Genomic DNA, 11572 nt, shown 5'->3' with positions numbered 1-11572 from the left:
CATGTGGCATTGAAAATAGAGTTATGGGTAGTTTCCCAACATTTCCTCTCAATAGCAAGATGACCCTAGTTCTAGAACATTTTCTAAGACATAAATGTTGTGGATCATGTGATTCACTGGGAACAATGAAGGAAGTAAACACACAAAGTTGATTTTTATTTATCTGCAAGTGTATAGAGTTAAAATTATACCTTCATTGGAATATAGAAGAATCATTCCCAATGTGATATATATCTGTGTATATACATACATACATATGTGTGTGTGTGTATACAGAGGATGCCAAAAGAATGTATACACATTTTAAGAAAGGAAAACTGTATTAAAGTTGTAATACTCAATATATACTGATAACAAAAGATGAATACAAGTCACATTTGACTTCTACAATTACAAGAGGTGCTCAAAGTGGTTACCATCAGCATAATTTTAATAGAATTTTTTTCCTTTCTTAAAATGAGTATACATATTTTTGGTACCCTCTGTATATGTATATCAGCATAATGAAAGAACCTGTTCATCTGAAGAGTAAATTTGTATGCACATGCGCCAATAAGCTAAATATACATACATTCCTCTGTAATTCTTCTATCATGAAGATGATTATTTCAGCAATTCAAACAAAAAGTAAAATTTGTTCAAGGTCTGAGCTTGGCGGTTCTTTATAAAAATAATGAAAGCACCCTCTTCTGAATTGAAAAGCATCATTCTTCCTGTTCTTCTTTAAAAAAAATGGTAGAAAACAGTTGGTCTAAAAATACCATAAAATGTCTATTCTCCATTATCACAGAGGAATAAACATTTCATTACAGGGCATGGTCCTCTGTACAGGGGGACAGAATATGATTTTAAAAGACAAGTTTTCAAGGAAGAGGAGCTCTTTCTGGATAGCGTATGAGCCACGGGGAAGGCTCAGTGGGCAAGGAAACAGTGCTGCCTCCACCTTCTTAGGCCAGGCAGGGTTTCTGAACTTTGTATGCTAGACTCACCCAGGGTACTTCGAAAAACACCGATGTCTGGGCCTAATCCTAAACTCATTCATTTATACCCTGAGATTGGTGCTCAGGCAGGGTGTTCTTAAGTATCCCTGGTGATTGTTATTTGCAGCGAGGGTTAAGAACCACTGGACTTTTGCACACAAAAAGAAAGGTTTGGGCTACACCAAAGTCAGACAGGTATCTATTTGGAAAATGTTAAATTTAATCTACATTTATATCTGATATACTTAAATATATACATCATTAACAGATAATCCTATGTAAAGTATTAAGTGTAGGTAATTTTAAAACATTTTATAAATAATTTAATGGTATTTCTCTAAGGTTAAACAACATTTCCAATAAATAGCAAAATATTTAAGTGATGAAAATAACTTTTAAAGAAGACATTTCAATAATTTTAAGAAATCTGAAGAACATGTCAAAGTTTGAAAGTTCTTTAAACTGATAGGTGAGTAGGCAAGTAGTGTTCTTTCTAACTTGGATACTTTTTTAGATATCTAATATCATTTTCCATTAGAAGCTAAAGAAAAAGCTGCTCAAACCACAATTAAAAATGAACACATTTGGATGAACACATATGGATTAACACTAATCCGTAATTTGTAGACTGTCTCCTTTAAAAATATACTTTAAAAAACAAACAAACAAAAACTCCTCCAAGCATCTTTACAAATAAGTGCCTAAAATTCTAGTAACACTAGAGTAGAAATTCTTTTTCAACTAATTTTTCAATCTAGGATAAAGAGGTTCTTGAAGATTTCACAATTCTGGGTAAAGAGCTGTGGGAGGGAAGCAGGGAGAAAGAGAGGGAGGGAGGAAAATATAAAACCCCCCAAAAATGAGTGCCTTTAGTTACTTCCTATCAATATTTCCATGCTGGAGAAGGCTGTAATAGGAGCTGTACTTGATTGTAGTTGATAATTCACTCTGTGGACAGAGTGGAGATAAATGGTCTCATCTCTATTTTTCCTATTCGTAACCTTGGAGCCAGACCAGCAGAGAAGGGCCAGGGCACAAAGGTGCAGATTTTCCATTTTGCATTTGTGCATCTCAAGTGCACACTGTAAAAGAACCTAATTGCAAAAGACACTGAAAAGATGAACTTGCTTTCCGTGCTTTTAGCACATCACTAACATCAGCAGACACTGAGGGGATGTCTGGAATAGCGCTGAAGGCATGAGACAAGGGTTACAATGATTACATCTTTTTCTGTAAAGAGCTTGAAGAATACAAGGATAACCACAATTGAGAGTAAACCCAGATGAAAATAGATGTCACCAATTATTCTAGAGAATTTCCAGAAGCATTCAATAATGAGATAGTCAAAACATCAGGCACAAGGAGGACGTGATTAGTCTGTTTAAACTTAGAACTCCAAAATCACTGAGATAAATGAGAAAAACAAACAAACCAGCAAACAGCCTAGAACTAAACATTAGTTAAACAATCAGATATGCCAATATTTTTTTTCCAGTGAAGAGTTCAGCAGGAAAAGAGCTATATTTGTGAAGTGCCAGCTTTCATAATGCCCTGTTACATTTTAAATCCATGGCTGATGATTGACATGCTCATTTAAAGCTCTGGAACATTAACTTGTTGGAACATTAACTAGCCCAAAATATTAGGCTGAATGTTTCTCTCCTTGTTTGATGCCAAGAACAAGATGTAGGAACCAGTTAAACTGCACAGTCCATCCTTTGTCTCTGCAAACTTCAATCTGATCAAGAAAATACTTTTTAGCATCCTCCTCATTTTTCCCCACTGTTAGGGCATCCCGAATATATTCAATATCTTCTTTGCTTGTTAGCTGTGGCATTCCTGTCATCAGCATCATGGAGAACAGAATGATCAGTAGGTTTGTGTGATGACGAAGGGCTAGATAAGCCTTAGCGCAGACGTCCTGGAAAGAAGAAAAGGCTGTTATTGTTGTTATGGTAACTAAGTAGGGTGAAGACCACCGGGCTGTATTGGAATTTACATGGCATTACTCTGCTTGTGAGAAGAAACCATCACAAATGCGGTAGGTCCCCTGCCTCAAATGAAAAGCTTGATGAGAACAGAAACCGTTTTTGTAATCTCTTAAACACTTCAGTGTAGTTGGCATATATCCAGGGTGTGCTCAAGGAAAACTAATTGATACAGTTAAGGTTCTTACTCTACCTTTTTACTTCAATTCTTTCCTAGGAAATTGAGGGTGGAAATTTCTGTTGTCTCTGAAGAGGAATGAGTCAGTTTTTGAACACCATACTGGAATCAATAAACTTTATGTAAGCATAAATAATCTCTGCCAAGAGCTAATGGAATCCAAAGAAATGATGGAAACATGGTGTTTGAGATTTTGTGTTCATCTTTATTTTAAAATTTGCCCTATTCTAAGAAAACAGGTGAATTAGCTTTTCATTGTCTGCCTCTCAAAATTGTTGCATGAACTTTAGAATTTTAATATAAATTCTGAATACTGAGTAAGGGGATGGCCTTTAAAAAAATGCTATAGCTGGTACCTCCTCCGAAAGCCTTGGAGCGGATGATACAGGTGAGTTAAATCCACTTATTAGGCAACAGCCATGCTTATAACAATTAAGTTCTTCCAAAGCATAAACAAAGATGCAAGATTCCCAATTTCATAACATGAGAATAAGTCAACATTAATATCATAACTTGGCAAAGACAGCATGTTAAAGAAAACTGAAGGTAATAATTACAAATATAAATATTTCAAATAAAGTGTTGAGTAAAATGTTAAAACAATAACACACCATAGCTAAATAAGATTTATTCCAAAGTTGCAAAAGTAGTTCATCACAAATTACTGTACTAAAATCACTTGATTTTTATAAAACTAATATGCAACTTAATATGTAACCAAAATGTAATGAGTGAAAAATTATCAGCAATTACCACTCACAGTCATTCTGAATAATGAGTACAGGAAAAAGAAATAAAGACATCAGATCAGAAAAGTGAAGGTAAGATTGTTAATATTTACAAATAATTATCTTCTTGAAACACCAAAGGGGAAAAAACTAAATACTATTGTAACTAGTTCTTTTAAACAAGATTTTTATAGAATTAATAAGTAGGATGCTATAAATGGGAACCACCAGTTAGAAAGTATAATGAAAAGACAGATGTACGAATAATGGTAACAAAAACACCATAATTCCTGGGATAAACACATACACAAAACATGAAGAATCCATATTTTAAAGCTAAAAATTTACTATGGCACATAAAAGAAAATTTGAACATGTGGAGCCAATAGCATGTTCCTCAGTGATGATTGCTTATTATAAAGATGGAGTTTCTTCTCAGATTAATCTATAAATATAATGAACTTGCAATAAACGTTCCTATTGAATATTTAAACTCAGATATGGTTTGATTTCATCTGGAATAATTAGGGCCTGAGAGAAAATTTTGAAAAGGCATAGTAATGAAAAGTACTGCTTGCCATACTAGATATTAAAACATATTATAAAATCGTAATATTATAAACTGTGTAGAACAGTACGTATTCTTTTCCAAAAAAGATAAGAAATTTTGTGGAACAGAATGGAAAGTTCAGAGATTTAGCTAAGTACATATTAAATATAAGATATAATAAAGGTGACTTCTCAAGTTAGTGGGGAAAAGATCTATTATTTGATGAATGGGGCTGGTACAATTGGGCTCATCATTTAGGGGAAAAATAAAGTTTATCCCATGTAATATACCAGAATAAATTCCAGAAGAATTAAAGATTTAAATGTAAAAAGAGAAAATATTTAAATAATCATGAAGTGGGAAAGGACTTTATGAAGATAACTTCCAAAGTGGAATCCACAAGGAAAAGATGGAGAGATTATGGAAAGCTTAAATTTTTGAGAGAAAAAAAAAGGCTTACATTATTTAAAAGAGGCAAATGACAACAGAAACCTATTTGCAATATGACAGATCACTTCTTCATCCCAACCCCCCCCCATAGCTCTCACAAATCAATAAGAAAGAGAAAAACAGTTGGCTAGAAATATAGGCTAAGGATATAAATGAGAATTCATATGATAAGACATAAAAACAGATAAACATATGAAAAAATATACAATCTCATTAGTAACCAAATAAATATAACTTAAAATGAGGTGAAAACATTCACCAACCCAACTGGAAAGTGTTTTTAAAAGTTTGTTTTAAGAATAATGCCCAGTGTTCACCTTTCCTAGGCTGATGGTAGATAGGAATAGGTATAATTTTACTAGCAAATAATTTGATAACATGCATCTAAAGCTTTAAAATACTTATGTTATATGACTTAATTGTGATGGTGGCTACATGATTGATGCATTTGTCAAAATTCAAAGACCTGTATATCTTAAAAGGCCCAATTCTGCTCTATGTGAATTATGCCTCAATAAACTTGACTTTAAAAATGTCTATATCCTTTTGCCCAGAAATTTTCATGCTAGGAAATTTACCTTTTAAAAGAATTGGGTAATTTTGAGTGATTTATCTACAAGAGTGTTAATTAGAACACTGTTTAAAATTGTGGAAACTTGAAAGCAAACCAAAATATCCTACAAGGGATTGATAAAAAGCGTTTATGAAAATACCTAAAATTGCATGCTCTATAACTACTAGAATGATACTGTAAAAAAATATTTAGTAAACATGTAAAAGTATTTGAGTTAAAGAGCAGGTATGAAACAACATGTAGCATAATCCCATTTTGGTAATTAAACTTAAAATATTTAGATAGAAAAAGGAATAGAAATTTATAGGCCAAAATGTTAATAGTGATTTTTCTTTTTGCTTTTAGATTATCTTTTCGGTGTCATTTGCATGTGACAGGGTAATTGCAGTGATGATGGGGGTCATGCCTGTGTCATTCTGTATGTCAAGACTAGACTGTGTACATGTCACCTTGTCTAAGGACAAAGACCCATGAGTATACTGGCATTTTTAAAGGGAGACAATGTATATAAAATGCCTGGCACGTGCAAGGGTTCAATAAACAGTCCTCCCCCTTCCCAACTGGAAATCAGCTCCGTGGGAGGCTACCTGGGAGACTCCACAACCTGAAAGACTGAGCTGTGCCTGCCACAGCCCAGGTGCCACTTGTCCCCTGGAAGTGGCCTCAGTGCACTAGTGCTCTTGCATTTTTAATGGTTCCACTTATGTCCAGAAATAATTTTCTTTTGCTCATTTGCAGAACCCACTGAGGTCTCTCTCATTCCTTGCTAATTGCACAGGCTAAGGGCAGACTTCACCCCAGGCAACAGTCTCATTAATTTGCCTACTCGCACAATTGTCACAAAGGCTTAGGTGAGGATGCCTTCTGATTTTGAATTAGATTACATTCTGATTTTTCATTATTTTCGATTCTTTCTGAACACTGGGGGCTCCAGGCAACACCCCATTATCTGAACCCACTGTGTGGTCAAACCCTTTAATAGATAATTTTTGAGGAGGAAAACTAACCTGGGGCCACATTATTACGACATCCATCAGTAGATGCTCAGTGTTTGTTAAGTGACAACACAGTGACTTACCAATTGCTGTAGCCCAAAGAGATGTTAAAGAAAAGGAATTGTCCTGTTTCTCTGGAAGGCCATCTCACCTATATAACGAATTTCTGCTGGCTCGAATTTACTTGGTTCTGATTTTCACACACAAGGGTCACTTCTATGAAAAAGACATTTCATCTCCAAATATAACTGCATGCCGCATACCTGTCAGATGCAATGTCTAAATTCTGACTGGCCATGCACACTTAGAGACTTGGTGCAGATTTAATTGTCTTTGGCTAAAAGGTAGTAATGGAAAAGAAAAGCACAGATCCACGCCTCACTGCCTGGATTCAAAGCTTGGTTTTATTACTGAAAAGCTTTTTGTCATCTGAGAAGTTACCTAACCTCTCTGGACCTCAGTTTCCTCATCTGTAGAATAAGAATAATAACAATATCCATTTCATATGGTTGTGGTGAGATTTAAGTGCTATGTAAATATTTGTCTATTATTAATAATAATTTGAGAAGTTGCATTTCTCAATGCTGAGGTCGCCTTCCCATTTAGACCACCTGTCCAAAATGTCCCCTCAGACAGTAAAGACCAAGGTGGTGAGGTGGGGTGGGGTGGGAGATAAACCTCCCTCGAACCTGTGTCCAAAGGGAGGGTAGTCTTTGTGCTGGCCCGCTGAGGGGGTAGGAAGACGCGAGCACACTCGCCAGAGCATCTGCAGGTGGCTCTCTTGCTATGAGGGCATTGTGAGCACTCGTTCCACCCACTCAAGCCCCAGGGGTTTCATTTCTGCCCTATGTACTGAGCCACAGGATCTTGAGAGTGTTCTGACCGTGCTGCCTCAGCCCAGAGGCCTGTGGTTTCAGGAACCATGAGGATGTGGCTTGGGGAGCTCAGGGGGAAGCACAGAACACAGAAGTTACTGGCTGTAGCAATAGAATTTCCCCCTCTGCCAGGGCTGCCCAGAGCTGGCCTCAAACATCCTCATTCTGTCCTCCTCCATTGCCTAGTGAATGCTTTCTGTTATCGAATGGAGAAGAAGTGGCAAGGGAAGAATCTGAATTCCGGGACTTGGTTTAACGTACGTGTTAATGAGTGGAACATGGGGAACACTATTTTTGTGAATGTCATTAGATGGAACACTCTCCTTTAGTAGCTCATAAATAGATTGAGCCTACATAGTACAGCTGCTCTTAACTTCATAGTTGACTTCAATGCCTTAATTATAGCATCTAGTACCAAAGGAATGGATTGCTTTTACAAAGCTGCCACTCCCATAATTCTTGGGAACAAAGGAATTCATCACCTTTTCAGGCTCAAAACTTTGACTTGATTTGTTAACTGGCCCAACTTATCAGTTCATTAAACTGAAAAGAAATTACTTTCTATGCACAATCTACTAATTCCTTAACCACCAATGAGTTGTGGCTGCTTTCGACTGCTCACAGTCACGTGGAATAGGCCTACTTTAAAAAAAAGAAACAAAAAAAACCTAAACTCCTCCATTCTTATCTAGAAACAAAGTGGAAGTGAAATATTGCTGTACATAATGCACAAAAATGAGGAAGTGATCTCAGGATCATAAAACAGGAAATCAAAGGAGAGAGAGAAGAAAAACTCACAAATATTCATCAATGAAATGTTCTCACCCACTTTTCCTAAATAGTCAAGTTGACTCTGTCTGTTAGAGGAAGAAGTGAGTGGAGAAAAGTAATATTTCAATCAAAGACAGAGGATTTTATTTTGTTTTTTATAAAAATCAATGAATTGGCTAGGCAATGTTTTTAGAAGTTATTTTGGCAAAACAGAGAAAAAGGTCATTGATTAGCAGACCTAATAATGCAGGAAGAAGCACTTTTTGGTAAATCTGAAAGAAGAGCATGTTGAACACATGGCTGTGCATTTGTTGAGTTTGAATTAGGATTCTAACCTTTAAGGTCGTCTTAAAAATGATTCTCAGACTAGCTCTGTCTACCAGGGGCAGGCTATACTGCCATCTTCTCATATATTTAGCCAGAAGCTCATTATAAAACTAAAGGTTAGAATTAAACTATTCTACCATTTGACTAGAATATTCTAGTCAAATATTCTAAATAGACTAGACTGTATGTATGTGTGCATGTGTGTGTGTATGTGTGTGTGTGAGTGTGTATTTATCTTCTAGCTTTGTTCCAAAAAGGATTGAAGGTAGATTATTTGGACACACTAAAGTCAAAATAACATTAACTAGAAATGAGTAAAGGAACGGGACTAACAAAGGAAAGAGATTATAAAGATATATAGGATTACTATATATCACAAATCCTATATACTAGCTATGGGCAGTCTTCAAATATATCTGTAGTCAAAAGGAAAATCGAATGCATTACTTCATCCAGTGTTCAGAAGATTTTGAAAAAGAAAAAAAAATCATTTAGAAGAAACACAGCTTTAATAGAGACTAAGATCTGATAGAAATTTTGCAAGAGGCTCTTCATGAAGAGTGCACTTTGTAACATGATGGATAGTGTCCTCGGTCATATTCTTATGGTAGATGAAACAATTCTCTAAAAGAAGCTAAACATTGAAAGGATGATGCCATTTGGAAGGTTATTCTCAATAAATATTTAAAAGTAACAGGGGTCTGAGGGGTACTGAGTGGTACTGCACACTGGTGGATTGGCATGTAACCAATCCAAGGCCATCTGTCAGTTTTATATTCATGTCTTTTCCAGAGAAGTGATCAAATTCAGTGAGCTTATCCAAGTCCTAACAATTCTACAACCCCAGGCAAATCTGCATCTGGGGCAGATGTCACATCAGCATATTTTTACTCTTCCAAATGGCCGATGCTGGCCCCTTCTCCGAGCACCTCTGTCGGTGGGCAGCACAGACAGATACTGAAGTACTGAGAGCCTCAGACCTGGATAGAGGAGGCTCAGCTTGGCCTCGTTAGCGAGCCAGGGTGCAAGTCCCGAGAGAGAATTCTTTATTAACTCAACACGTTTCGGGCAATTTGACAGATAAACTCGTCATCTCCCTGTTGACCTGTAATAGGCCTTTATTATAGTAATTTGTGATTGATTAATCAGCTGAGTTCCAAATGACTTGCTTTGTTCTCTACCCCCCTAATCCAGACCATGCATTGCTCAAACTTGGAACCACATTTCCTTTATTGACTCCAATTCCACTGCACACTCCCATGTATATCTACCCATATGGACAACTCTACTTTTGTTCTTAAGTACTGACACCAAATACAACGTCATGCCCTTGCTCTTGTTAGTCTTTCTGCCTCGATGTTGCTTCTCCTCTCTGCACCTGCCTGGTAAAATGAAATTGAACTCAGCCCTTAAGGCCCCAGTATAAAAACTTCCTTCACTCACTCCACAGTCCTTTTCTATCCCCCAGGATTTAACTGCTCCCTCTGCAAATCATTAATGAAATCCTCATACAGAGTGTCCTATGTCTCTCTTCTGCTGCGCCCTGGAGATGTGCCTCTGCTCTGTCACCTGTGCCCAGCACAGTGTCTGGCACTATAGGTAATATACAGAATGCTTCATGTGCAGAAGTCAAGTTCAGTGTAGGGCAAGATTTCTTACTTTAAAATCCGGGTGAATTAGGGAATAATCGTATTTGAATGGGATTAAACTGTAATGACATCTTGCCTTGCCAAGAGCAGCGCTTGAGCTTTCTCTGTGCCTGGCACAGCCCCTGAAATGTAGTAGGTAGTTAGTGAGTGTGCGCTGAATGAGTGTGCTCTGTTGGATATGGGAGAAGAGGGCCTGGTGATACCACAGGACAGAGCAGGAGGCTGCGAAAGCCCCGTCTAACAGGTCACAGGGACAGACGGTTATAGGTAGAGACAGGTGCAGACGTTAGTACACAAGGGGTGTCAGAAAACAGGAATGGGGAATAACAGTGAGGGTCAGACGTCTCTGACCTGGTGGTCCCTGGGGCTGGGCTTAGGGACAGTACTTGAGTCTCCAGCAAGACAAACGGCAGGTAGGAGGGGGCCCCAGTGCTAGAAGGTTAACAAGCAGGGCCCTGGTGGAGAAACTGAGGAAGAAATAGTTAAAAAAAACCCTGGGGTCTAAGAGAAAAGCTAGGTGACAGCAGAGATGGATTTTGAAGAAAGGTTCTGAAAAACCCAAGTCAGGATTCTGCATAGAGGCTGGGCCTACAGGTTGAGGGACCTGGATACACCTTGGACTGGGGATACCACGGCCAGGAGTGGAAACCAGCCGGGCCTGCTAAAACTGGCATCCTGGGTTAAAATTACATTACACACACAGTTGAATGGGTTCCAGCCTTCCCGCCTGTAAATGCTTCTTAAGAGTGACATCTAGGGGCAAGTGCCTTTTAAGTACGCTCACCATGCTGCCTGCTCTGCCCAGATGTGCATGTGAAGGTCTGTGTGGCTGCCCAGACTTCTTCGGCTTTACCTGACACACACTTGCTTAGTGCCTACTGTGTGCAAAGAACACCTTCAAAATGCTTGCTTACACAAGGCCAAACGGTCCACGTCCCCTGAAAACTACCCTATACTGAATGCACACTGCAGGTATGTGCTGCATGTCCTGTTCTCTCGGCATGACTGCTGCTCTCACTGGGAAAACATAGGGAACGTTTATGTCAGTACAGAAATCTTCACAAAAATGTGACCATGCCTCACATGACACACATTTGTATTATTTCATAAGATACTAGATTTCATAATTAGGTTTACTTCCTCTTCTGATACATAGCTATCTTGAAGCTAACCTGCATCTTGAAGGCTTATCCACATCCATGTGATGGTAGTATGTCAATCTGTGCCTGAGTTGCTACTTCGTAAACTCATAGACACAGTGTATTATGGGGAAGGAAGAAAACCAAGAGGGTAGCTAGTCTCATCCACCTCCTACCGATGCAGGAATTGCCCCTCCACCATTCATTCCTTCACTCCCCAAATACCTACTGAGTGCTTGTCTCAGGCCCCACATGAGGGGTTCAGGTCAGACATGGCCCCCTTGCACAGAGCTTGCTCTGGGATGGGAGAGACAAACACACTAGTACAAGTAATTATATGCTGTGATAGATGCTATGAAGGCAACATG

General features: G+C 38.0%; 1 protein-coding gene across 1 annotated transcript in view; it reads right to left on the bottom strand.

Annotated features, from left to right (window-relative positions):
- Positions 1–449: 449 nt before the first annotated feature.
- Positions 450–11572, bottom strand: part of PIK3CG (phosphatidylinositol-4,5-bisphosphate 3-kinase catalytic subunit gamma) — a 36637-nt gene continuing 25514 nt past the window's right edge. Inside the window, exon 5 of the mRNA XM_019631600.1 lies at positions 450–2985. Within this exon, the coding sequence (XP_019487145.1) occupies positions 2623–2985 (363 nt within the window). The 3' untranslated portion in view covers positions 450–2622. The remainder of the gene's footprint in view (positions 2986–11572) is intronic.

This window comes from Hipposideros armiger, unplaced genomic scaffold, assembly GCF_001890085.2.
Source record: "Hipposideros armiger isolate ML-2016 unplaced genomic scaffold, ASM189008v1 scaffold_1017, whole genome shotgun sequence".
NCBI classification, from domain to species: Eukaryota; Metazoa; Chordata; class Mammalia; order Chiroptera; family Hipposideridae; genus Hipposideros; species Hipposideros armiger.
This window is presented reverse-complemented; position numbering and strand designations above follow the sequence as displayed.